Source organism: Dipteris shenzhenensis, chromosome 16 (genome assembly GCF_047967505.1).
Source record: "Dipteris shenzhenensis isolate YYH24624 ecotype China chromosome 16, Dip_SZ_1.0, whole genome shotgun sequence".
In the NCBI taxonomy this organism is placed as follows: Eukaryota; Viridiplantae; Streptophyta; class Polypodiopsida; order Gleicheniales; family Dipteridaceae; genus Dipteris; species Dipteris shenzhenensis.
Genome location: NC_141611.1, coordinates 25,010,068 through 25,037,839, shown reverse-complemented (window position 1 = coordinate 25,037,839; position 27,772 = coordinate 25,010,068). Strand labels below are relative to the sequence as shown.

General features: G+C 45.4%; 1 protein-coding gene across 2 annotated transcripts in view; it reads right to left on the bottom strand.

Annotated features, from left to right (window-relative positions):
- The window catches only part of LOC147892737 (CBL-interacting serine/threonine-protein kinase 24-like), a 93,985-nt gene that overhangs the window by 40,080 nt on the left and 26,133 nt on the right, over window positions 1-27,772 (bottom strand). For both annotated transcript variants that reach the window (XM_087386959.1, XM_087386960.1), the window contains exons 2-3: window positions 7,692-7,754; window positions 7,491-7,562 (exon numbers count right to left, since the gene is read on the bottom strand). In XM_087386959.1, the coding sequence (XP_087243085.1) occupies window positions 7,491-7,562; window positions 7,692-7,754 (135 nt within the window). The remainder of the gene's footprint in view (window positions 1-7,490; window positions 7,563-7,691; window positions 7,755-27,772) is intronic.

Here is a 27,772-nt window from a genome sequence, read left to right as displayed (position 1 = left end):
TACTGCACATGACACTCATGCTTCGCATTCGTATGAGATTCTGCCCACTAGTGGCATGAGAGGCCGTAGGCCCACACTCTTTTCTGTGGAGCATTACAATGCGATGCCTTTTTATGCGGGTGGTAATGCTCCTGTGAACAAGGAAGAGGTTTATTGGGATGCCCAGCCAACACTTTATACTATTTCCATGCATGCCCTGATGGGTGCCAAAAGTGCCAATACTATCAGATTAACAGGGATGATTAATGGCAGGATTGTGCATGTGTTGGTGGACAGCGGTAGCACCCACAGTTTTGTTAACTACAGGACCTTACAGAGGGTGGGACTGACTGCTACTGAGATAGACCATGGGTTGAGAGTAGAAGTGGCCAGTGGACAGCATATGATCAGAAGATCTTGTTGCCAAGATGCAAGGATTAAGTTCTCTGATGACTATAGATTTGCAAGTGATCTCTTGGCACTTGACATGGGCCCAATAGATGTTGTCTTGGGCTGTGATTGATTGCAATCACTGGGCAAAATCAGCATGGATTTCAATGCCTTAGCACTCAGCTTTGTCCACAAGGATGGATCAGTTACATTGCATGGTATTGCAGCTCCTAAATTGCAGGTCATTTCAGCAAGGAAGTTGGCCAAAGAGCTCAAGAGGAGCAGCGCCATATATGCATTAAATGTGTCAGTAACTAAGGAGGGTGGCACTCCCCGTGTTGATGATTGTGATATGCACACATTGCTCTCGAAATTTACAGATGTGTTTGCTGATTTGCCATCATAGTTGCCTCCGAGAAGAGATATAGATCATGCCATAGTCCTGAACCTGGCAGTAAGCCAATCAATAAGGCCCCATACCAACTCTCTACGGTAGAACGGGAGGAAGTGGCAACTCAAGTGAGGGACTTACTCTAGAAGAGTTTCATCACTCGTAGCACTTCTCCTTTTGCATCCCCTATGCTCCTGATGAAGAAGGAGGACGGTTCTTACCGTATGTGCATTGACTATAGAGACTTAAATAAGGTCACCATCAAGAACACGTTTCCAATTCCCAAGATAGATGACCTGTTGGATGAACTCAAGGGTGTTCAGTTTTTCACTAAGATTGATTTGAGGTCCGGCTATCATCAGATTAGAATGAAAGCTGGGGATGAGCACAAGACAGCCTTTCGCACAAAGAGGGGACCGTATGAGTTCAAGATGATGCCTTTTGGATTGACCAATGCACCAGCTACCTTCCAAGCACTCATGAACAAGACTTTGCAGCCTCTCCTTTTCAAATATGTGCTACTATTTTTTTATGACATCCTCATTTACAGCAAGGATAAGCAGGAGCACATCAGACATGTCAAGCAAGTGCTAGAAATTTTGAGGTTGCATCAACTTTATGCTAAAGCCAACAAATGCACTTTTATGGCACAAGAGGATGAGTATCTTGGTCACATTGTGAGCAAGAATGGCATTCGAGTGGATCCTGCAAAGGTGAAATGCATTGAGGATTGGCCGCAGCCACGCAACCGGCGCTTTATTCGCAAGTTTGCCAAGAGGGCAGCCCCTCTGACAGATCTTTTGAAGAAGGATGCTTTTATGTGGTCTACAGATGCACAGCGCAGCTTTGAAGACCTCAAATTCTCCCTCACTCATGCTCCTGTGTTGGTATGCCTTGATTTTCACGTACTTTCATTGTGGAGGCAGATGCTAGTGGCAAAGGATGTTGTGCTAAGACAGGAACACAGGGTAATTGCTTTTGAAAGCGGGAAATTGGATGCCAGGAAATGTTGGCTATCCTCCATGCTTTCGAAAAATGGCACCACTACATGTACGGTAGCAAAATCAAGGTTAAGACAAATCATAGGACACTCAAGTATTTCCTTACGCAGCCAAACTTGTCAATGAAGCAAAAGAGGTGGCTAGCTAAGGTTCAGTCTTATGATTTCGACATCGAGTACAGGAAAGGGAAAGAAAACGTGGTTGCAAATGCCTTATCCCGTATGTGGGCTTGCAGTTTGTCTGCCATTTCTACCATCTACCAGGAGTGGATTCATGATATTCAGGAAGAATACATGCAGGATTCTAAGGCAGCTTCCATATTTGTGGAGTTACATAGGCCATCAAGCCAGGGGCATGCTGAATTTAAGCTGCATAATGGGCTGTTGTGGTGCAAGGACAGAATTTATTTGGTGCCAGATTCAAAGTACTGACTGCTGGTCTTACAAGAAATGCACTCATCTCCTATGGCAGGACATGCAGGTATAAGACATATGAAAACGTCAAATAGAGCTTTATCTGGGATGGCTTGTAGCGGGATGTAGTTAAATTTGTCAGCGAATGTTTGCCCTGCCAGCAAAATAAAGTGGACGGCCGGTTACCCGGGGTCTCTTGCAGCCATTACCTATTCCAGAAGGCAAATGGACTCACAGTCCCCATATGATCTAACCCGGTGTAGATATGTGATGGTCTGAAAGGCTGCATCTAGCTGGAGTGGAGAAGCACCAAACTCGGCCTGAATGATGTGATGTGGTATAGATGGTTTCCCCCGGATCATCCGTGAGAGCATGAGGATCTGCAAGCGCTCCACCCGTGTCCACTCTATCTATGACATGTCAGGTCCCCAACAAGGGCTGCCGTACATACCGGCTGGTCGGCCGACCAAGGAGTCGAAGAGAAGAGCCTTGGTCCGAGGGTCCTGAAAGTGGGAGTGGAAGCACTGTCTCTCTAGCCGAGCCAGTGAGGCGTATCCCCTACTCAGTCTGGCCTGCATCGCTGGTCTCATCGTGAAGATCGGGCCGGAGAAGATGACCCCCAAGTAAGTGTACCTTGGTCTTGCCAAGGTTGACCTCCAAATCATGGGATAAACAAAAAGCCTGCAGTGCATCCAGGTGTCGCTGGAGCCCCTCGGGTGTGGACGACAAGAGTGCCACATCATCTGCATAAAGAAGAATCCTGATGATGATCCCGGCAAGTGAGCAACTGGTCTCGCCGGAAGCCCCCATGAAAATCTCAAGCTCATCGATGTAGAGGTCAAACGCGGTTGGTGACAAGGGACAACCCTGTTTGACCCCTATGGTACTCAAGATCTCATATGTCCAACCTGCGCCTGTCCGAACTCGGCCTGAGACTCTCTCATAAAGTGCCATGATTGCCCAGATGATCTCCTGATCAAATCCCAGTGTCTGTAGGCATGTGATGAGATGAGCTCGAGGTACTGTGTCAAAGGCTTTGCAGAAATCCACAGAGCAGCAATATACCCTCTCCTTTCGTGATCTGGAGAGAAGGATGAGGGGATAGAGAGATAGAGAGAGGGAGGAGAGAGAGAGTGTGTGAGCGTAGGCAGGAAGGAGGAAGGGAGAGTAGATAAGATTAGATGTCACATCAAAAAGTACATAGTAGGGGGTGGATGGAGACTTATATAGTCCCTCCACATTTTCCACCTAAAGAGCCTCTAACTTGGCCTCTTTTTCCCCTTCATTACAGCCATCCCTTCCCATAGAATTTTACCCTCAAAATTTCATATGCGGGCTGTTAAATAGGTGCAACAAATAGCAAATAATAATCAGCCCGGTAGGAGATAGGGGTTGTCCTGGACCATGCTCTCTGGCTGCCATGAGTTCTCATCCTCAGGAAGTCCCTGCCACTTGATAAGATACTCGATGTAGACTGTTTCGAAGTACGTGATCCTTGAAACCCATAATGCCCTCCAGAACATAGAGTATGTGGCCCTCCTCATCCATAGGTGGTAGCTCAGGAAGGACTTGGACATGCTGTCCGACATGTGGCTTCAGCAAGGACACATGGAAAACATTATGAATCCTGGAGGTCCTGGGTAGCTCCAACTCATACGCCACCTCGCCAACTTTGCGGATGATCCTGTAGGGACCGTAATACTTGTGAGCAAGCTTCGTGTTGGTGTTACCTTTTAGTGAGGCATAACGGTTCTTATGGAGGCGTAAGTGTACATAATCCCCTTCTTCAAAAGACAGATACCTCCTGTGTTCATCCACATACTTCTTTTGCTTGGCTTGGGCATCCTGCATATTCTTTTTAGCCAATTGCAAAAGGGCATCCATACTCTCCAAGTCATTTCTTACTTGCGGATTTTTCACAGCCATGTCTGCAACTAAAGATGGCATACCCACTGTGCATCCATACATAGCCTCAAACGGGCTCATGCCAATAGAGATGTGCTTGGTACTGTTGTAACAAAATTCAGCAAGTGCCAACCACTTATCCCAAGACTTTTGTGTGTCATGACAGAAATGCCTCAAATACTCCTCCAGCCATTTGTTCACCCTTTCTGACTATCCATCCATCTCAGTGTGGTAAGCAATGCTAGGTGTAAGAGAAGTACCCACTGCTGTAAATAATTCCTGCCAAAAGTGACCCATAAATTTTGCATCTCTGTCGCTGACAATCTCCCAAGGGAAACCATGATGCTTAAAAACATGCTTGATGAACTGCCAAGCAACCTGTGATGCTGAATAACGGGTCTTAGTGGGTATGAAATGGGCCTGCTTTGTCATTCTATCAACCACCACAAAAATGCTATCCCATCCCCGCTCTGTGATCAGGGAGACAAAGGTTGCCATGGTTGGCTCTCGATTCCTCCATGAGGTTGGCAATAGAGGGAGACGAGCGATGCTGGTATGCACGGACTCACAGATGGTTTGTGAGACTAGGGTTTCACATCAATAGGATACCTCCTTTTCAGTACAGTTTATATGCCCCTCCGGTACTCCCACCCACCATCCCGATCGGGCCACACACCAACCAAGTCATTCGAGAGGATCTGCAGCTACACACCTTTAGGACCTAGTTGGAGCCGAATGAGCTTCCAATGAAGCTGAGTTTCTACAGAGATTATTGTCTTGGTATTTCGGAGGAGGGATTCATCACACCACCGGGGTACACTAAGCTTCATATGCCTCACTCACTACGGATCTCCATCGGAAAGTTTTGGGTATCATCACACTGCCTCTGCATAGAGATCGGCAGAGCAGAGGGGATCCCTAGGGAGCATCGCATATGCATATTGTGCGACTGTCAGGAGGTTGAGTCGGAGGAGCATTTTATTTTCACGTGCCGAGTGTACTACGAGATCCGAGGTCGCTACCACTGTCTCTTCAGAGACGGCTCCGGGCTCCTTTCCAGATTCCTCGCCTACCCAGATCAGAGATGCCTCGCGGCCTTCATTCACAAGAGGGTCCGACATAGACAGTACTTACTCAGGCGACTGGGCTTGGCCACACCATCAGACACCTCTCAGAGCAGGATCACAGAGTTCTTCCCATCGAGTGACATTGATCGTCCAATCTCTAGCCGCAGACGTGACAGAGACCCCGACCCAACAACCGCAACACGACACACGAGACATCGAGGGGACACACAGATCACTCTGGGAGGACCTCCCGTCATTGTTTAGACCCGGGATACGTCCCACGAGAGTCACGGTGGCTCTAGTCTTGCGTCGAGCCTCCTCCAGGAGACCGAGACGCACAGGACCCCTTGACAGACGCCAGCATCCCATCACCGGCTATGCACCAGCCAGGGCGACATGACATACGGAGGATTCCGTTCCGCTCCAATCTTTTTTCTTTTCATTGTCATACCCAGATGTATTTGATTATGTATGATCAGACTTACGATTCAGCACGGGTGATGATGCTCGTTTTAGTAGCTCCACCCTTACTATGATTTGTATCAGGTTTTCTTTCAGTCTCATAGACCCATCGGTCTTCCAAAGACACTGATAAAATTTCTTTCTTTCTTTCTTTCTCTTCCTCCCTCCTTTCCCTTCTCCTCCCTTCTCCTCCTTTCCTTCTGCTTTTCTCTCCCCAACATTCCCCATGGCCCACAGCTCTCATGCGGACAATCAAGATGGTACCATAGTACATACGCATGGCAATAGTACCGGTACATTGGACCATATGGAAACAAATTTAAGTTATGTAAGGTACACCGACTTTTTAAATTATTACTATTTTCCCCAAATAGAGGGAGAGAGGGGTACTGTATGGAAAATCACGTAGGGTACACCTACTACACTGATCTTGCGGACAATTGTGCTAGGCTACGTGTGCCCTTCCACAGAGACAGCGCAGTGTGAGAGAGTAGCAGAGAGAGGGGGAGAGAGAGATATGATATGATAAGATATGATTCTATTATAGTCCGCTTGCACATATGTGCACATATGTATGTACATCTACACGTAGGTACATATGTATATATGTATGGATGTATGTATGTAATACCTTCGATTGCAGCAACCTGCTTCAGTTCATGATGACTCTCTCCAAAATGTGCATAAGTGAACGTAGTACTCGTTAGAGAAATGTTCAAGAATCAGGTTAAGGCAGCTTCAGGTACTATCCCCACATAATTGAGCTAAAAAGGATAAAGAAAATCCAGCTGCAATGCTCAGCTATCAGGATGAAGTCAGGTGCCAGCAATTGAAACAAATACAACTCTCAGGTCAAACCTCAACTTGAATTAGAAAGTACAATACGAACACAATAAGATGTGAAGAACTATTCATTGGTGCTACGAGATGTACCATAACAGGAAGCTCAATGCATTAATTATGGTCTCACTGCCTCATTTCAACATTTGGAGAAGTTGCAGTATACACCAGAGATGCTGTTCAGAATTGACCATAGCAGTCCAAAAGACAGAACATAAACAACAAACAATCAAAGCAAAACCTATTACGGAAGATGGAACTCCCCTCCTTTTACAAAAAAGGAAGACACATGTTGCACCAAAGACATGGCTTTTATAATGGGCTAGCTGGATAGTAAGGGCATAGATGACATAGAGCTCACAATGTGATTGTTCATGAACAATGGGATTTGCACTCCGACTCCAGGTACAATTGGACTATCAGAGTACAATAGTGTGTAGTGCACACCTTTCAAAAATACTCTCAATCCATCTTCGAAGAGTACCATAGCATCACAAAATCACATTAAAGAAGTTTCAAGCATCTTCATGGTAGAATTGGTGAGATGCTTGTAATATCAAAACATAATGCAGGCCTAGCACCAAGAGCAACTACAACTGCAAGTCTACACCAACAAAATATTAAAATCCAATAACTCAATTGACTGCAAGGTCCAATGGCCATCTCTAAATAACATTTTTGTAAAGCTGCACGTCACAGATGATGATGTCACTAGGCAGACTTCAATCTTGCCTCTGGTTCATAGAAAATTCCTTGCTTGTTGACAAAAGGAATTAAGGTTTTTTCTCTTCTCATCAGAAAACATCAACAACTTCTTGAACAACTGCTCCAGGCTGCATTTGATTTCATGACAAAGCAGAATAAATATTCCGACCAGGACACTCACTTCCATCATAAAGGCAAGATATAAGCCCGTTATCAAAGGCATTATGTATCCATCCACAGTTCCAACCAAAAGGAAAGTATTTCTGATACAACAAAACATAAAGAAAGCAGAAATAACAAGATCCTGAAAGACAGGATCACAGAAGAACATACTCACAATTTTGTCAAACAACTCCCCACCAGTAACAAACTCCAGTATAATATATATTTTGGTCCGACTTGCCAGCACCTGCACCAACATATTTGAACTATTTGTCATGATCAAGCTTGAATCAAAACCTTTCAAAGTAAAGACTTGCTGCTATGTGGTCTCATCATAACTTTCACAGAAAAAAAGGCATCAAGAATAGAAACTCACCTCATGTAAGCGAACTACATATGGGTGCCTCACAAGCTTCATAATTGATATCTCTCTTTTAATCTACATAAAATGACCAGAAAAGGCGTAAACTCCTCAAAAATAAAAATGGCACACCTAAATACTCAGATTCTTGGCACACAGAAAACATTCAAACAAACTTAAACCAGAGTTTCATTCCATAACCTGCACTGTCCCTAAAAGAAATGAGCCTCAACCTCTATTGTGAGACAACTAAAACAATCACAGCTTCAAGGATTTGAAATCACAATGTGTTACTTAACAAAACAAGTGACAAAATCCTCACAACCAAGTTTTTAAGTAACAAGAAAACATTTATCGTGAAGTTGCAATGGTTGCTTCAATGCATTACTTGAAGGGGAAATGTAACAAAAGTTTATGGCATCTGTGATGCAAATCCCTGACCTTGTCTTCCAAGAAGAACAAAGAGGCTACCACTAATGCCATTTATCTGGACAGCTCAACCGTAACAGAGGCTTGTAATATATTTGTCATCCAACATTGGGACAGCATTCTCTACAAAGGACACTGCTAGGAAAAGTAAGCTGCTCCATTCCATATTTTCCCTGGGCCCAAACAAGTAATCTTTCAACAAGGCGGGGCCTTCTCCTTAGCTTTTCACCCTCTACCCTTGCAACCTCTGCAGCTCCTCCACCCTTGAAACCTCTGCAGCCTGATCAGAAACACTTCCCTTCGTAAAATCCAACTGCAAGAAGAAAAAAGACAAATTCTTGCCAAGCTAGCAGACAAACACGGGAACGAGTAGAGCCTTTTGCAGCACTGCCTGCTGCTGGCAACACAGTGCTTGAGGAGGCATTCACATTGTAAGGCCAGAGATCGATGTGTTATATGGTCGGCTGATTCCGATCAGGTCAGCTGTATCCAGGGCTGGACTGCCCTATATAAAGAAGTCTTTTGCCTCCGTTTATGTACAGCCCTCTTTACCAGAGGCATGCAGGAGCAGACACTGAGTAGCAGCCATCCTCGTCTCCCTCAGTCTTGACACAGAATCCTTGGCTGTATTTTGCCCAGCACCTGCTGGAGTTTGTACTCAACAGTGAGCTACAGCTTCCCACTTCTATGGACGGATATATTGAGTTGTTTTTTAGGCCGTTATATCTTCTCCACATCAGTGCTTTATGTTAGTTAATCTACGATGTACTACTGGGTGTGTTTTGGAAAGAGCCTACAGGTGCTACGTAGTGGTAACACCAAAGGATCAGTGTAATTAATAATGATCGTAGAAGGAGACACAGGAATGTCAAGGCTATGGGATAAAAGGGTTCAGGCGCATCGGATGCCGAGCTCTAGAATAGATGTGGAAGGCAGGCATGGTTGAGGGACTTCCACAACTTACACGCAAGCAAGAACTTTGCAGGGCTCGCATGAAAGGCAAGCAACACCAGGCATCGTTCCCGATCGAGGGCACAAATTGGGCCACTGCTCCATGATATCAAAAGAAAACATTATGTCAACTGTTTGTCTAAGAAGTCTCATGCTCTGAACAATGGTCAGCTAAAATAGAAAAGTAGACAAGAAAAAAACTTAAAACTTTCATAAAAGACCAAGGGAGACAATTCACATCAAATGATTTCAATGAATATGGCAGCTTTTACAAGTCTTCATCAATAAGACCATTCATAAGTAGAGATCTAGGAAAGGGATTAGGACATGATCATCACATCCGGAATCTATTATGGCTGCGACCCAATTTAAGGCACTTCACTGTAACCAATCTCCACCTCATTTGTGTTTGGGACCATACAATTTGGTCTTCAGACAAAAGGTATATCCTTCTCACAATTTCATCCGGCTTTGCATAATAAGATGATCAAGTTATGGACATGCAACCTTCTTTAATAAACTTTCTCAATCCACAGGCTTGCCTTTTGAAATTATTGTTCATTTAAAATTGTAGATTGAATTTGTGAATTCCGCTAATTGACTCTATGGTCAGCCATTAGTTTAAAACTATTATGTCACTCTGAGACTCAATGGACATGCCCTAATGCCACGTGCATTGCATGGCATGGCATATGCCCATTTTGTGAGTTCTTAGAGAAAAAATTTTGGCTCTGCAGGGCAGCAAATGCTTAGGCCAGCCCGTCTACATGGCCAGCCACAGGGCTAGCCGTAGCCAAAGAGCACCAATAATGAAGAGCAAAAAAAAGCCAAGTTGGTGGTGTTAGCACTGGCTATGATTAGCAAGAGAGGGCCAGAAATGGATTATATATAATATAAACCTTTGTAAGACTAGAATATATCCAATCATACACATTTAGATTTTTTGTTGTTCTAAAGTCCAATAATCTACACAAAATTAAAGAGAAAACAAAAGAGAAGAAAAAAGAGGTAACAAAACTTTTTTTAAAAACAAAAGGAAGACATACTTAGCAAGCAAAGCAACACTTATGTCGTCTTCAGTGCCCAAGCATAAGCAGCTATATTGGGTTTCTAAAGACTGCAAAGTCTTTTGGGCGAACCCAGTGCTTACTTAAATACGTCCCAAAAAAAAAAAACAGAGCAAGAAAACAAGAAATAAAGAAGAAAGGAAGAAGGTGACTAAGCAAAATTAAACAAGCAAATCAAGAAATAAAAACTTCCAAAAAAACAGGAAAATCAATCTCTCTCTCTCTCTCTCTCTCTCTCTCTCTCTCAGCCCCTCCCTCCCTCCCCTTCCCTTGCCCTCTCTGCTGTCGCGCCAGCCCCCCTGCTGTCACGCCAACCCCTCCTGCTGTCGCACCTCCTCTGCTGTCCGCCATCTCCCCAACTGTCGCGCCATCTCCCCTGCTGTCACTGCTGCTGCGCCTGCTGCTTCCATGTGGACGGGACTCTAGGCCTGCCGCAGGCCTCTAGGCTTGGCCATACAGCAGCAAAGCTGCTGCCTTAGGCCACAAGCAGCTGCGCCAGCTGTCCCAGCAGTGGCGAGCAGCTGCACCTGCTGCTCAGCTGCCCTCAAGCCTGCTGCTAGCTTTGGGCTAGTGCTGGATATCCCCACAGCCCATTGGCCCTACTCGAGGCTCCATCAGGCCCTCATGGCCTAGCTCCACAGCTCCGCATCAGCTACAGGCGACCTGCAACACACCAAGATCAAGAAAGGCCCGCAATCAAGGGGAAAAGGGGAGGGATCCTCTGCAAGAATGTAAGATCACTATTTCTCTACAAGGGTTTTTCTTCAAATCTACTTTGCACTACGCCTACACGAGGGTGTGTGGAGGACATTTGGGGAAAACAAGCCTTGGAATCTGCTTTGACAGCCCTCTTAAATGGGACAGCCCACAAAGGTACCACTGAAGTGCTCACATGCCTCAACAAAATATGTCTCGTGCTAATTGAAAAAAGAGACAGCCTAGAGACCACAAATGTGGCCTTATTGGCTGAAAAATCCCATGTTGACAAGACCCTTGCTGAGTTTAAAAAGCAGGGAGGGAAAATACAAGAAGAATGGAGGAAAGAAAAGGCCAAGAAAAAGGATTGGGAACAAGAAAAAACAGAATGGATTAATGAGAAGGTAAAGCTCCAAGACAAGATGCATTCACTGGGTGTTGAATTACAGCAAATGAAGGATATGCAAATGCCTTCAAAGGGGAGTTGTAAAGCCATGGAAATACTCAGAACAGAGAATGCAGCTCTCAAAAAAAAGATGGCGACCATGCAGGCCACGATGCTCTGAGACTCTAGAGGAAGAGAAAAGGAGATCCAGCAAGGTCTTGAATGTGCTTGTAAGGGGCTTGATGGTGGGAGATACCCCAATGGCAGATGCCCAAGTTTTGTTCACTAAAATGGGGGTTAATCTCACGTGCGAGACAGCCTAGAGAATAGGTAAAGCTGAAACACCAATGAGACCCTTAGTACTGAAATTCCGGAATGCCATGGATAGGTCCACCATTATGAGCATGAGAGCAGCCTTGAAAGGGACCAGGATATATTTGGATGATGATCTAACCCTCCTACAGCAGGAGCACAGAAGGGAGGGAATGGTACAGGTAATGGCAGCAAGGGAGGCAGGAAAATGGGCTGTATATAGAGATGGTAAAGTCATTATCCGCGAGAGACCAGCCAGAGAAGAGAAGGAAGATGGGGAGTTATGACGGTGTTGGACCAATGGGATGAATGCACAGAATGAACTCAAGATGGCAGTGTGGAACTGCAATGGCACACTCTAATCTGACCCAGGAGGATTCTCGGAGACATACACTGTGAGAGACATGCTCTTTTACAACGAGACACATGAGAGTCCAGAGAGAGGACTGCCCACTATGGCAGGATATACATGGGAGTCAGCCCACTGGAAGGAAATGAGGGGGGACAGTGGAGTGCATGGCTCCGGAGGAGTGGCCATCCTCTTCATATCACATTTGAGACCCCTCATTTCAATGGTTCGGAGAGAGGAGCACGCGCGACATAAGATACCTGATGCCCGACCAATCTACATGGCAGTGTGCTACTTTCCCCTAGATACATCATCTTATGCACACGCAGTCACTACAAAGGGACACAGCCCATATGAGACGATACATGATGATCTTGTTGGGGTAAAGGCACATTGCCACCCCTTTATTAAAGATAAGACACCTATGACTGTCTTAAGACAGTCATAGGGTAAAACCTAATCCTAATAAAACTAATGAGTTTGTGGTGTGGCTCATCACTTCACACCCGCACACTTGAGTCTTCTCTCTCTCACACTCTCTCCCTCTTGCTCTTCTTCCCCCTTCTGGCCCTTCAACTGGTATCAGAGCCACTTCTCCCTCTACCCTTGCCTACCCACCCCCCTCGACCTCTACCTAGCCTCTGCAAGGGCCAACGGGCCAGCAGGTGACAGCGCACGTACGGACGTATGTCGTCCGTACATCCGTACGGACAAGCGTCGCAAGTCTGCAGGCAGCACCGGCAGCGCAGCGCGGGGCACAGCGGCGCAGCGCGGAGGCGAGCAGGGCAGCGTGAGCACGGGCGGCGGCAAGCGGAGCAACACGAGCAGCGCAGCTGCTCACGCAGCTAGAGCTACAGCAGCAGCTAGCTGCTGCTAGCCTGCGCAGGGGCAGCTAGTGCACAGCACCAGGCTGCGCAGAGCCAAAGCGCGCAGCGCGCGCTCAGGTACGGCTATCCGTACCTGCCGTACGGACGCCGTACAGGAGCCGTACATTCGTACGGACTTACACTGCGCAGGTACAGGACGTGCATCAGGGAGAACTGTCGAAAATTTTTTTCTTCTTCTTCTGGGATTCCGTACCCTGCATAGGTACAGGAAGTACAGCAAGACTGCGCAGGTACAGGAAGTACAGCAGGCGCAGATTTTTTTTTGGGAAGAAAAAGAAGGAGAAAGAGCTCTCTGCTCTTGATTCAGGATCATCTTTCAGTTCACAAAACTGTGTTTTCTTGAAAGTACAGCAAGTACCTTCATTTACCTCGTGCTTGAGGTGAAGAGAACCACAGTGTGTGGTTGATTGCACAGGTATCTGTTTTCATGAAGGAAATGCCTTGATTTTGCAGAGGATTTTTATGCTTTTACTGGGCTTGAATCTCAATTTCTGGGTGAGCAGATCATAGGGCTTTTGCCCGGCAGTTGATGTTTTGTATGCCTTGAGACAGTGTGGTGCCAGAGAGCACACATTTGTCTCGATTTCCGCAGTGTCGAGGTGACATTTTCTTGCAGGTCACATTTCTTGTGCAACACTCAGAGAACCTCAGTTGAGCCACGCTTGGCCAGGGCGCATCGAGTTTACTCGGTCCCTAACTGTCCATCGTTGACAGTGCTCAAAAGGTTCCTCATTGAGTGTTTGTACGTTGGGATCTGTGTATGTCATTTCTACACAGGGCAGTATATGCATTACACTGTTGGTTGATTTTGTCAGAGAGATTTTCACATTGCATGCTACCTCAGTGTTGAGGTGTTCTTCACTTGGTTCAGGTGTCAGATCAAGGGGCTTTTGCCCAGATTTTGTTTGATAGCACTTGGGTTACTGACAGAGATCTTCAGATGCATTTTATCCCCTTGGCAGAAGGGTGATTGCTTGGGATTTATCCCATTTTCTGTTGCAGGTTTTGTGATAGGCTGAAGTGTCATTTTTTTTTGGTGTATGCCAAGTGGTTTATGCATATTATCTCAGTGCAATACCTCATCTGAGGTGGGAGAAGTGATCAGTACAGCCAGTACAGCAGTGTTTTGTGTTTTGTCAGCCAATGATACACTGTTAAAGCACTTGTGGAACAGCTGCAGCATTCTGGATTTACTGTTTATGCCTATTTGAGCACGGTACAGTGTGTCAGAAGGTACAGTGATTGCAGGGACATTTACTGTTTTGCTGCAGATTTTCCTGACAGTAAAAAACAGCACTATTGTGAGTGCTCCTGGCTCTTGATAGAGCAGGTTTTTTCTGAGAAATCAGAATTTTTATTCAGTCTTTTTACTTCCAGGGAGTCAGATACTTTCCTTATCTGATATGGCATCAGGGGGAAGTGAATCTTCAATTCTGAACATAAAGAAACTGGAAGGAGCACACAATTATGCATTATGGGCAGAACAGTGCTTGAATGTACTTCTGTTAAAGAAGATTTCTAAGCCCATAAGGGTGAAGGATGTCAAGCCATATGACATGGCAGCTGATGACTGGGAAGAGCTTGATTTGTCCGCAAGGGCAGCTATCATGCTCACTATTTCTGATACTCTTGTGTTCAATGTTCAGGCTGAAAAGACCTCTTATGGCCTATGGCAGAGGCTAGAAGAGTTGTATGCCCAAAAGAGCTCAGCCAGTAAGGTTTATTGGTTGAAGAAGCTGGTTGATCTTCGCATGAAGGAAGGTACAGCTATGACCTCACACTTGAGTGAGTTCAATGCCATCTTTACACAGCTTATAGCACAGGGATTGAACCTTGATGAGGAGTTCAAGGCTACTTTCTTGTTGTGTACCCTCCCTGAGAGTTGGGACACTTTCAAGACCACCCTATCAAATTCGAATGTCACTCTTATGTATGCTGATGTAGAGAGCTCTCTCCTTATGGAGGAGATGAGCAGGAAGAATAATGCGAGCAGCAAGTCTTCAAATGCCTTGCAGGTATAGGATAGAGGCAGGACTCAGCAGAAGGGGAGATCTGCTAGTAAGTCCAAATCCCGCAGTCAGTCCCGTGGCAAAAAGGATATTGAATGCTTTTATTGTGGCAAGAAGGGACATGTGAAGTCTAAGTGCTTCAAGTTCATACGGGATCAGAAAGCCAAGAAGGCTGAAACAAAGGATGCAGGCAATGGAAGCAAAGGCAAAGGCAAGGCAAAGGCAGATGACTTGGATGCAGTGAATGTTGCAGCAGAGGACAGTGACAGTGACATACATGATGTTTTATGCTCTTCTGCTGTAATAGCACATGCTTTAGTTATTGATGGCCATGACATGCACACCTGGCTCTTGGACTCAGGTGCTTCTTTTCATGTTACTCCTCATAGGGAGTGGTTTACTTCCTACACAGGTACTCATGGAGTTGTTCATCTTGGGAACAACTATGCATGTCAAATTGCAGGGATTGGCAGTATACAGATAGTATTCCCTGATGGACGCATATTTATGCTTGATGGTGTTCGCCATGTGCCGCAAATCAAGAAAAATCTGATTAGCACTGGCTTATTGGATGACAGTGGTTACCACACCACATTTGGGGATTCCAAATGGGTGATTACTGATGGCCAGGCTGTAGTGGCTGAGGGTTTTAGGAGTGATACCTTGTACCCTCTTTATGTTTCCAGTGTGGGTAATCATGTTGTTGCCATAACCGAGCTGCCAAAGGTTTCATTGTGGCATAGCCGGTTGGGACACATGTCTGTTAAAGGAATGCAAGAACTGTCACGTTTGGGTTATCTGCCGTCTCTTTCTTTTTCAGATTTGCCTACTTGTGATCATTGCATATTTGGCAAGCATTCTGTGACTCCTCATAAGAGGAGAACTCCCCAAAATAGAGCACCACTTGATCTAGTGCACACTGATTTGTGTGAGATGCCACAGTTATCACTAGGGGGTGCAAAATATTTTATTACTTTCATTGATGATGCCACACGCAAAGTGTGGGTCTATTTCTTGAAGCATAAGGGCGATGCCTTAGATGCTTTCAAGAAGTTTGTCGCTCAGGTTGAGAATCGGACAGGTCGTAGGCTGAAATGCCTCAGATCCGATAATGGGGGTGAGTATGTGTCACATGCCTTTGTGCAGTTTTGCCAAGCTAAGGGCATCAAACAGGAACTCACAGCCCCTCATAATGCATCTCAAAATGGTGCAAGTGAGCGGATGAATCGAACTATTCAGGAGAACGTTTGATGTATGTTGTCTTATGCTGCATTACCCCATGGCTTTTGGGCAGAAGCCGTGCAAACAGCAGTTCACATTATCAACAAGTCGCCAAACAAGGCTTTGGAGTTGAAAGTGCCAGAGGAGGTGTGGTCTGGCAAGCCACCTTCATATAAGCACTTACGTGTATTTGGCTGCGAGTGCTTTGCTCATGTACGCAAAGAACTGCGCACCAAACTGGATCCAAAGTCTATCAGATGCATCTTTATGGGTTATGGTGACGAAGGTGAAATGGGGTACAGGTTATGGGATCCCGTTAAACGGAAGATTATACGCAGCAATGATGTCATCTTTAAAGAGGATAGTGTACACAAGGAACCCGTGCAACCTGTGGAATACAGGAGGGTTATTTATGATGATGTTGGACAGCAAAGAATGCCCATTTATATGCAGCAGCAGGCTGCTGCAGATAACCCTGTTCAAGAGGGTATACAGGCTGGAAATCAGCCAGATAATTTTGCCAATGATGCACCACTGGATATGCCAGCAGATGGGGCTGTAGAACAGCCAGATATGGTGGTACAGCCACCCGTCATGCATGACGAACAGGCTGGACAGCAGCCTAATCCGGAACATTTTGTTAGGAGGAGCACCCGTGTACAACGGCCTCCTGCCAGGTTTGTTCCAGAAGCCAATAATGTGGCTGATTTTATCATGCTGACAGATTGTGGTGAGCCTTCCAGCTTCAAGGAAGCTATGGGAAGAACAAAGAAAAAGAAGTGGGAGAAAGCCATGCAGTCAGAAATGGACTCCCTACTTCAAAATGATACATGGGACTTGGTGCAGCTACCTGCAGGCAGAAAGGTTTTGCCATGCAAGTGGGTTTACAAAGTCAAAGTGGATTCAAATGCTTTACCGAGGTATAAGGCCAGATTGGTTGCCAAGGGATTTAAGCAGGAGAAGGGCATTGATTTTGATGAGATCTTTTCCCCTGTAGTCAAGATGACTACTTTGAGAGCAGTGTTAGCTCTTGTTGCTCATGACGACATGGATTTATGTCAGATGGATGTGAAGACAGCTTTTCTTCACGGAGATCTCCATGATGAGATCTATATGAGTCAACCAGAGGGATATGCTGTTAAAGGGAAAGAGCAGCTTGTGTGTAAGCTCAAGAGGAGCTTGTATGGACTCAAGCAGGCGCCAAGAGAATGGTACAAGAAGTTTGATGCCTTCATGCAGTCCCAAGGGTATCATAGGTGTGAGACCGATCATTGCTTGTACACCAAACGAGCAAAGGATGGCAGTTTGATGCTACTCATTCTATATGTGGATGACATGCTTATTGCCAGTAAATCTCAGCATGAGATTAGTGCTTTGAAGAAACAACTGCATAAGTCTTTTGACATGAAAGACTTGGGTGATGCAAATCATATTCTTGGCATGCGGATTACTCGTGACAGGTCCAAGGGACTTTTGTTTCTGTCACAGAAGGAGTACATTGACAAAGTACTGCAGCGCTTTAAAATGGGGGGGGGGGGGAAGTCTATTAGTACCCCGTTGCCTCCACATTTAAAACTCAGCAGTAAGGACAGCCCCAGATCAGATGATGATAAGGCTGAAATGGCCAAGGTTCCGTATGCATCTGCAGTTGGATCTTTGATGTATGCCATGGTTGCCACTCGTCCGGATATTGCTTTTGCGGTGGGAGTCATCAGCAGGTACATGGCAAATCCAGGCAAGCGGCACTGGGAAGCAGTGAAAGGTGTCTTGAGGTATCTCAAGGGTACCAAAGACTTGTTGTTTGGCTTCAAATTTCCCAATCTATCCTGCATATGCTATGGTAGGCAGGATGCATTAGTGCATGGTTTTACAGATTCAGACTATGCAGGGAATGCAGATAACCGGAAGTCTACTACCGGTTATATTTTCACATTTGCAGGAGGTGCTATATCATGGGTGTCTCGGTTGCAGAAATGCATTGCACTGTCAACCACTGAAGCTGAATATGTTGCAGCCACTGAGGCTTGCAAGGAAGCAATATGGCTTACTCGGCTGGTGGGAGATTTGGGCATTACAGGAGATATGCCAGTTTTGCATTGTGATAGTCAGAGTGCTATCATGTTGGCAAAGAATCCGGTCTTTCATCAAAAGACCAAGCACATTGATGTGAAATATCATTTCATCAGGGAGGTACTGGAAGACAAGTGGCTTGAGCTTGTGAAGGTGCATACTGATGATAATCCTGCAGATTTGCTCACTAAGAGCTTGCCTACAGAGCGGTTTGCACATTGTCGCCACATCATGGGATTAGGATGAGACCATTCTTATCTTATGGTCTTGTATACAGTAACTGTATATTGCTGTAATTTTTATTCTTTTCTCCCCTTTAGGCACATTGGCCTTTAGGTGGGAGGTTGTTGGGGTAAAGGCACATTGCCACCCCTTTATTAAAGATAAGACACCTATGACTGTCTTAAGACAGTCATAGGGTAAAACCTAATCCTAATAAAACTAATGAGTTTGTGGTGTGGCTCATCACTTCAGAGATGGCCATTATCTAGTGGGCTCACTTGTTTCCCGCGTGGCGGAGGTACTAGTACAGTGGATTACCTACTCGGTCCCCTATCCTTCACCTCACGGGTACACGACTTCGTTGTGCCTCCTCCCCCGCTAGGTACTGACCATTCATACCTATCCTTCAGTATCTCGTCCACTACGCCAGTCACATGGAGAGCCCCCCCACTCCTACTTGTGTACGGGTCCACTTTGACCGGACCCTTGACCCCGTTTACGTGAGCCATTTGGCACCAAAGCTCCCAGGTTTACTACTTGGGGACGAGGTAGACCTCACCCACGCATCAGACACCCTTGCCACAGTGGTCATGGACGCAGCTATCAGATCTTTCCCTACGACTCGGCTTGGGCGCATTTCAATGGAAAAGATGCCTCAGAACCCCTGGTATGATGATGAGTGCAAAGAGATGAGCTCACCTCACACGTGAGCAAGCCCTTGGCCACTTGACACCACCTGAGGCACAGAGGATCTCACGACGGCTAACACGCCAAGCTTTCCTCACCCATAGGATGGACGAGGTGATTAATTCGTATTGGAATCCTCTATCTGACTGGCAGAGAGTGGGTTTGATACAGCATGGTATGCACGCGTCTCTGCTTGGTTCGCCAGTCATGGCATTCAAATGGAAAGGCTCCCCCTTTTCAGTACAGCATGGATGCACCCCCCGAGCTCATTCCGTGAGATGAGATTAACCGCATCATACGGTTAGATCTCCTCAAGCTTCACACATTTCGGACTTGGGGGAGGGGCCAGGAGTTCCCCACCAAGACCCAACTCTACTATGACCATTTCTTGAGAGTATCGGAAGATGGCCTCATCATCAGACCCCAGTATCTTGAGGACAGAGGAGTCTCACATGCATTGAGGATTGCCATTGGACAAATGCGAGTCTCCCCCCATCAGCTGAGGATTGAGGCAGGGAGAGCTGCAGGCATACCCAGAGAGCAACGGACTTGTATGCTATGCATGATGGGTCAGTTCAAGACCGAGGAGCACTTTCTTTGTATGTGTCCGGCCTACTATGAGATCCGAGGGCGCTACCATTGCCTTTTTCAAGAGGGACACGGGTTTAGCCCACTCTCACGACTGATCCACTTCCAAGACCAGGTCTGTATTAGGCTCTACCTGATGGAGATACGGAGACACAGAAAAACACTACTGCGACGGATCAGAGAGCAACAAGATGCGACCACCACGTCACAAGACATTGAGGTGGATCGAGCACAGAGGCAGGTCACTGACTTCTATGCATTTAAGTCAGTTCCAGGGCACTCGGGAGTAGAGGAGGAGGAGCTAGCTGACATGAGAGATAGATGGGTCAGTAGAGGGAGTCGACACAAGACCACTACTGGACGAGGGACATGGGGATCTCACCACACAATTGAGGTTCGACCTATCTCAGCTCTCCTCAGAGGCGACCGACAGAGACGTGGTATTACACTTGGCATAGCCATCGGATCCAGAGATTGAGGAGACCATGCTCCCCACCACGGTGCCAGACAGCTCGATAAATGCAGATACGTGAGCTCTTTGCGTTACACCAGAGAGCTATCATGTTCTTGGAGCATTAACCCTGAGTGCCTGACATGCCTCACTCATGTTACACACTATTTGGCTTTTATGGCCTGACTTGATATGATGTACTACATAAGTATTTCAGTTTATGTGTTTTCTAGTACTCAGCAAGGGCCTTAGCGAGCCCTTCGCTCAAACCCACAGTGGCTTGTATGAGTTTACATTGATTCCGCACTTTTGTCCCATAGGCCCACGAGGCCTCCCGTGGACGTTAATATATCTTTCTTTCTTTTCTTTCTCAGGGGACCGCCCGAGACGAGAGGTCACTCTGAACATAGCTCAGCAGGTTTAGAGATCGAGGAGACCATTTGTACATAAAGTGAACATCTGGTACAAATAAATCATCTATAAAACGCCTAACTTGGCTAAGCTTATGTAAAATGATAGGGCAGGTATTGATCGAAATAAGACGTTGCATAAACTCAAATTCATAAGTGAAAATATAAAAGTTTGCTAAAAAGACAGCACAATTAGTACCCATGGGGATTCCTATACTTAGTTCAAACAAAGAACCACCTATTGTGATTTAAAGGTTCTTCTGTGCATAGCCTTTGGCAACCAGCCTTGCCTTATACCCCTGTCAATGGACCCATCTGGCTTCCTTTTTACTTTTAAAACCCAGGTACCAATGGATGTAGGATCGATAGGCAAAGAGAGAGTGCAGGTTACAAAAAGTCGATAGAGTCTGTCGCATCAAATCTTAGATAATGGAAAAAATCTAAGTACAAGGTACTTGTACCTAGACCTAGGACTAAGTGTCCTAGGTGTCACATAGGACTAAGTGTCCTACGTGGCCTAAAAGGCACTAACACTACAAGTGCCTACACTTATGCCTACAAGGCACATACCATGGCCTATAGGGCATCACTAGAACCACCAGAAGATGGCCTATAAACCCCCCTCCATGGGATGGGCTGAAGTACTCTGGAAACGTCTCAGAATACCTAGTATTTTATGATCTTGATGGCGCGTGTTCATCCAAAAGGCTATGAATGTACAAGGGATGTCAGATCATGTAACAAAGGGAACCAAGTGTAAAGCCTGTCGGAAGACTTCGAACTTGGGACGAGGAAGTGCCTTTGTAAACATATCTGCTATGTTGTCCTCTGTGGGAAGATAGGACAACTCTATGTCTCCTGCTGACAACCGCTCCCGAACATAATGATAGTGAACTTCAATATGCTTGATACACGCATGAAACACTGGGTTACGCGCAATGGCCAAAGCACTCTGGCTGTCAGTGTAGACAATAGTGGAGGATGTCTCGCGAATACCAAGATCTGTAAGTAACTGTCGAAGCCAAACACACTCTACTGTAGCGGTGAAAGCTGCCCTATACTCAGCCTCACAGCTAGACGTGGCAACTGTTGGTTGCTTCTTGCTGAGCCAAGAGATACATGAATTGCCAAGCAAAAAACAATTGCCAATATGTGACACTTTGGTGTCAGAACATCCTGCCCAGTCACTATCCGTGTAAGCATGCATGGTAAGTGAACCCTGATCACCATAGAAGAGGGCTAAATCCTAAGTACCTTTGAGATACCTTAAGTCTCTCTTTACTGCCTACCAATGCTGTAAACTAGGCATGTGCATGAATCTGCTGAGCTGAGATACTGCATACTGCAAGTCAGGTCTGGTGTGACATAAATAAATAAGGCATCCAACAACCTGCTGATAAAGAGTGATATCACATGGTGGGCTCCCATCATAAGCTGAGAATTTGAAGCCAGGGTCCACTAGAGTAGAGATTGGCTTGCAATCCTCAAACTGAAAACGATCAAGGAGCTGTCCAATATACATGGACTGAGACATCATGATACCCCCCTCAACATGAGCAAACTGAATGCCCAATAAGAATGGAGCCGTCCCATGTCTGACATGTTCAAAATCTGCTGCAAATCAGCCTTGAAAGCTGCAATTTGCTGAGTATCTGGGCCCGTGATAAGCATATCATCCACATATAAAATCAGCACTAAAAAATCAGAATCACTCCCACGGACATAAAGAGTGGGTTTGGTGGGACTATTCTGAAAACCAAGGAATAGTAAGTGTGCATGAATTTTGGCATACCATGCCCTGGGTGCCTGCTTCAAACCATAAAGGGCTTTTCTAAGCCGCCATACCTTATTTTCAGAATTAACAACCTCAAAGCCAGGAGGTTGTGTGACATAGACTTCTTCCTGCAGATCCCCATGAAGAAAGGCGGTCTTCATGTCAAGTTGGTGCACTTGCCAATGATGATGGGCTGCAATGGCAATGACACATCTAATGGTAGTAATCCTAGATGTGGGAGAAAATTTCTCCTCAAAGTCAATGCCTTGTTGTTGAGCATACCCTTTTGCAACAAGACGGGCTTTGTATCGATCTATGCTGCCATCAGATTTCCTTTTTAATTTGTAGACCCACCGCATTCCAATGGCATGCTTGCCAAGAGGGAGATCTACTAATTCCCATGTGTCATTTTTGGCAATAGATTGTAACTCAGCTCTCATTGCATCCATCCACTCTTTGCTGTCAAAAGCATCTTTATGGCACAGAGGCTCTTCATTGCAAGCTGTAGCAAGGAGTGCAAACTCAAGAAAGTGACCATGCTGTCTGTTCCCTGATCTTGTCCGGGCAGCAAAAGGCTGATCTTGTTTGCTGTTCCTCAATGTATCAAGAAGCCATCTGGGAACTTGCCTTTGCTGTCTATGACAGCTCTTTCTTCAATGACTGCATCATGAGTAGTGGGATCATTTTGTGCCAGAAGAAAAACCTGCAAATCAGCATGAGGTTGTGGCTGATTATTGCTTAGTGGAGGGCCTGCAGGAGGCTCATGTTGCTGGTCAAAATCCTCTTCTAATGATGGCAGAGGTAACCAAGATTCAAAGGCATCAAACATGTCAACTTCTGGCTTTGCTTTGCAGTCCACAAGAGGAGAAGCTGAATGTTCAGCAAAGATCACATCTTTACTGACAATAATCTTCCCAGTATTTGGTTGATATAACCGATACCCTCTGCTCTCCTGGCTGTAACCAATAAATATGCATTTGATTGCCTTGTCATCAAGCTTATGTCTCAGCTGAGATGGTACATGAACATATGCAAGAGACCCAAAAACTCTCATGTGTGAAAGTGAAGGCTTCCTGCCTTTCATGCTTCATAAGGTGTAATAGTCTTCAATGCCCGTGTAGGTGATCTATTCAGCACATAGTTGGCACACATTACTGCATCAAGCCAAAATTTATTGGGCAAAGACTTGGCCTTAAGCATGCATCTGGCCATCTCCATTGTGGACCTGTTTTTCCTTTCGAAAACAGAATTCTGATGAGTGTAAGGAGTAGTCCATGAGTGAATAATGCCCCGTGAAGACAGAAATGCATCAAACTCCTTTGACATATACTCTCCCCCCCTATCTGTGTTGAGGGTGACATGCTTGCATCTTGATTCATTCTCAACCATATTCAGCCATCTCTGAAAGCATAAGAGAACTTCAGATTTGGCCTTTAAAGGATATACCCAGCAATATCTTGTGAAATCATCAATGAGAGTCATGAAATACTTATAACCCCCACTGGCATTTGTCCTCATTGGGCCACAGACATCACTGTGTACTAGCTGCAATTTCCTTTGTGAGAGTTTTGGACAATTCTTTTGAAAAGGAAATCGATGCATCTTACCCAAAAGACAACCCTCACACACATGTTTGGAAACTGTGTGAGTCTGAGGTACATCATTTGCCATCTGCTGTGAATGTAGCTTTGCAAGAGTTCTATAATTGAGATGGCCCATTCTCTCATGCCAAAGATGAGTTTCAGCAAGTTGTGAATCTGAAATAGCCAATGCTTCAATAGAAAGTGCAGCTGAATGATGATCAAGGTGATAAAGCCCTTTTTGCAAAGTGCCGGTGAGAACTATGGCATTGTCATCACAAAGATCATAAACTAGACATCTGTAGCCATCAAAAATTACTTTGAAACCTGAGGTAGCAATTGTTGATGTGAGCTGCACATCTCCAACTCCTTTTACAGCATATGAAGCATTATTAGCACATGTAACAGTCCCCCCTCGAGGTGCATCAGCTAAAGAATGAAACAATTGTCTGCAAGAAGTGACATGCTTGGAAGCACCACTATCAAAGTACCAGGACTGAGCATCATTAGCAGTAAAGAATGCATCAGCTTTGAATGGATCAAATGAGCAATGGACAGCCCATGCCCAATCATCCTGAAGAGCATGTGCATGTGAAGCATCTTCTGGCTCATGGGATTCAATAGCATGAGAGGCATTAACTGTCAATCCTGCTTTCTTTTTCTCTGAAGCAATGTGCTTCCTGCATTCTGAAATGTCATGTCCAGGCTTGCGACAATAGTTGCATCTTTTTTTCTTTGCCTTATCTGCTGTATTTTTAGATGCATGGGAGGAATTGCAGCTGCTATGCGCAGATTTTGGCTTGCCCATAGGCTTGGAAGCCTTGCCTCTTCTTGTCTTCTATGAAGCAAATGCATGATCAGGAATAATGGCTTGTCTGTTACCTCTACTTTGCTCTTCCTGCAAAAGCAAAGTAACTATCTGATCAAAAGAATAGTGGTCGGGATTACCCATGGCCACTAATCGAAGGGTTGTAGCAAACCCTTAATATGTATCTGGCAATCCATTCAATGTGGTACTGACAAGCTGTGAATTTGGCACCACCTCATCGATGTTGGCAAGTTGTTCCATGAGGTCCTTGACCTTTGTTAGGTATGCATCCATAGAGTCACCTTCATTCATACTGACTTCCTGTAATTGCCTTCTCAAATATGCAACACGAGCTTCATTGCGAATCTGATAGAGAGAAGCCAATTTATCCCAAGCATCCTTTGCTGTCCTGTAAGACCGGATGTGTGGAATAATGATTCTCTTGCATGATAAGGCAATGCATGAATGTGCATTTGCATCTCTTGCATCCCATCTTGACTGTTCTTGAGTTGGAAGAGCAGCAGCAGGAGTGCTAGAGGAAGAGGCATCAGGAGGAGTAACCCCTGCAGAAGGACCAGCAGTAGAGGCAACCACTGTAGCATTGGCTGGCCTTAGATCAGCCCCAGAAACAATATTCCACAAATGCTTTGCAACAAGAATATGTTTCATGAGATAAGACCACATCGGATAGTTGGTGCCATCCAACTTATGATCTTCACCAAGAACTCCAAATAAATCTTGATTGCAAATGTGATACCCTGAAAAAGACCTGAAAACCCAAAAGCCTCAAGGCTATCACTGCAAAAAGCTGGCTGTCCAAAAATGACAGCAAATATCTGCAAATTTCTGACCCAAATCAAAGGGCAAATGCAGATCTGACCCAAATGTGACTGTGACAGGCGATGTTCACTGCAAAAAATAGCAAATCTGGCAAAAGCCCCAGATTTATTAAGGGCAAATAGGCCAAAAAGAGGGCAAATGCAGAAAAGCCCCAAATTTTGCTGAAATTTTTGCAAATGTGACCCAATGTATGCAAATCTGACTCAATGTCCTGCAAAAGTGACTCAATGTCCTGCAAAATGACTCAATGTCCTACAAAATTTGACTCAATGTCCTGCAACTTGACCCAATGTACTGCAATCAAAAAGAGATTGCACACCAAATCCCAAAAAATAGCCTCAAGGCTTGCAACTGCAGAAATAGGACTTGCTATCCACAAATTAACTGCAAAAGTGCACCTGTCCTAGAGTATAGACCTCAAGATGTATGTAGGCTTTCCAAACTGTTGAAATGGCTTGGGAAGATTTCAAACAGTAGAAGGAGGATGAGGAAAGCAAAAGTCCTCAAAAAAGCCCAAATTTTTCGATAGTGTCCTGCAAATTTCACACGTGCCAAACCTGTACAGAAATCCTGAAACAAGTACAACTATACGGATGTACGAAACAGTACAGTGTACAGATTGTACGGCGTACGGCTGTACGACATTGAGGTACCCAATGTACGATGTACATCGATGCATGTACAGCCTGTACGGTTGTACGGTGTAGGAAGTACGGAACAAGTACAAACGGTGTATGGATGCAATGCCTGGGTGTACGGGTGCAGATACGCTGTACGGATGCGTGTACTACACTGTACATTGTACGGCTGTACGAAATGCGAGTACAGAGACCAATATGGTGTGCATACGGACCTGTACGACGCAGGTACAGATGGTGGCGCAAACTGAACGAGATACAGCTTGAGTACGGAGCAGAACCATCGGTTGTACAGCGCAGGTACAAGGGACATCCATACAATCGTATGAACTGTACGAAAAAAGACGGCAGGGAGAAGATGAAGGTGCGGGGCAGGAAGACGAGTCCAAGCTGGCTCTGATACCACTGTAGGATCGATAGGCAAAGAGAGAGTGCAGGTTACAAAGAGTCGATAGAGTCTGTCATGTCAAATCTTAGATAATGGAAAAAATCTAAGTACAAGGTACTTGTACCCAGACCTAGGACTAAGTGTCCTAGGTGTCACATAGGACTAAGTGTCCTATGTGGCCTAAAAGGCACTAACACTACAAGTGCCTACACTTATGCCTACAAGGCACATACCATGGCCTATAGGGCATCACTAGAACCACCAAAAGATGGCCTACAATGGATGCTTACCTGGTGGCAAATCCACAACATCCCAAGTCTGATTTTTCTCAATGGACCGAAATTCATTGTGCATGGCATGCATCCAATGCACATTATCCTTTGCTTCTTCAAAAGTGTCAGGTTCTTCTTCATCAAGAAGAGTACCTGCATAAGCTGTCTCAATTGAAAGAGCCCCCCCTGCGTGCCTTACTACACTACGAGTCCGGCCAGGCAATGGTGCCTCAAGCCTACTCTCCCTAAGAGTCTATAGCAACCAATTCGGGACTGTTTTGGCTGCGTGTATCTCTTGAATCTCTTGCCTAACAATTTCATCCACACCCGGTGGAGGTACAAAATCAGCCTGTGGCTGAATCGGGGCACGTGGATGAGGAGCAGGTTGCTGTGAATTCTGATTTTCAGCATGAGCCTCAAGTGGGGAACCAAATGCTATAGGAAGCATCCCCTCAAAAACATCATCTGAAGAAGCTAGAATTGTAAATTCAGCATGTGTATGTGCTGAATTTTCTGAAAATATAACATCTCTACTCACAAAAATCTTGCGAGAAGTAGACGATAGCCTTTGCTTTGTTCATTGTACCCAACAAAAATGCATTTAAGTGCCTTATCTGACAACTTGTGTCGAAACTCCACAGGCAGTGGGCATATGCAACACAACCAAAAACTTTGAAGTGATCCACTGAAGGCTTTCTCCCATGCCATGCCTCATAGGGACTGATTGTCTTCAAAGAGTTTGTGGGAGCCCGATTCAAAACATAATTTGCACACATGAGACCTTCGAGCCAAAACCTATGAGGCAACTTTTACTGGTAAGCATGCATCTATCCATCTCCATAAGAGTGTGATTCTTGCGCTCAGCTTTGCCATTTTGCTGAGGTATAAGCCTCACTGCAAGCTGATGAGTGATGCCTTTCTCCTTTAAAAATGCCTCAAACTCATAAGACATATACTCCCCCCCTCTATCTGTGCGAAGTGTCTGCACCTTGATTCCTGTCTCATTCTCAACCATAGCCACAAAGTGTTTGAAATGCATAAACACTTATGATTTTGCCTTAA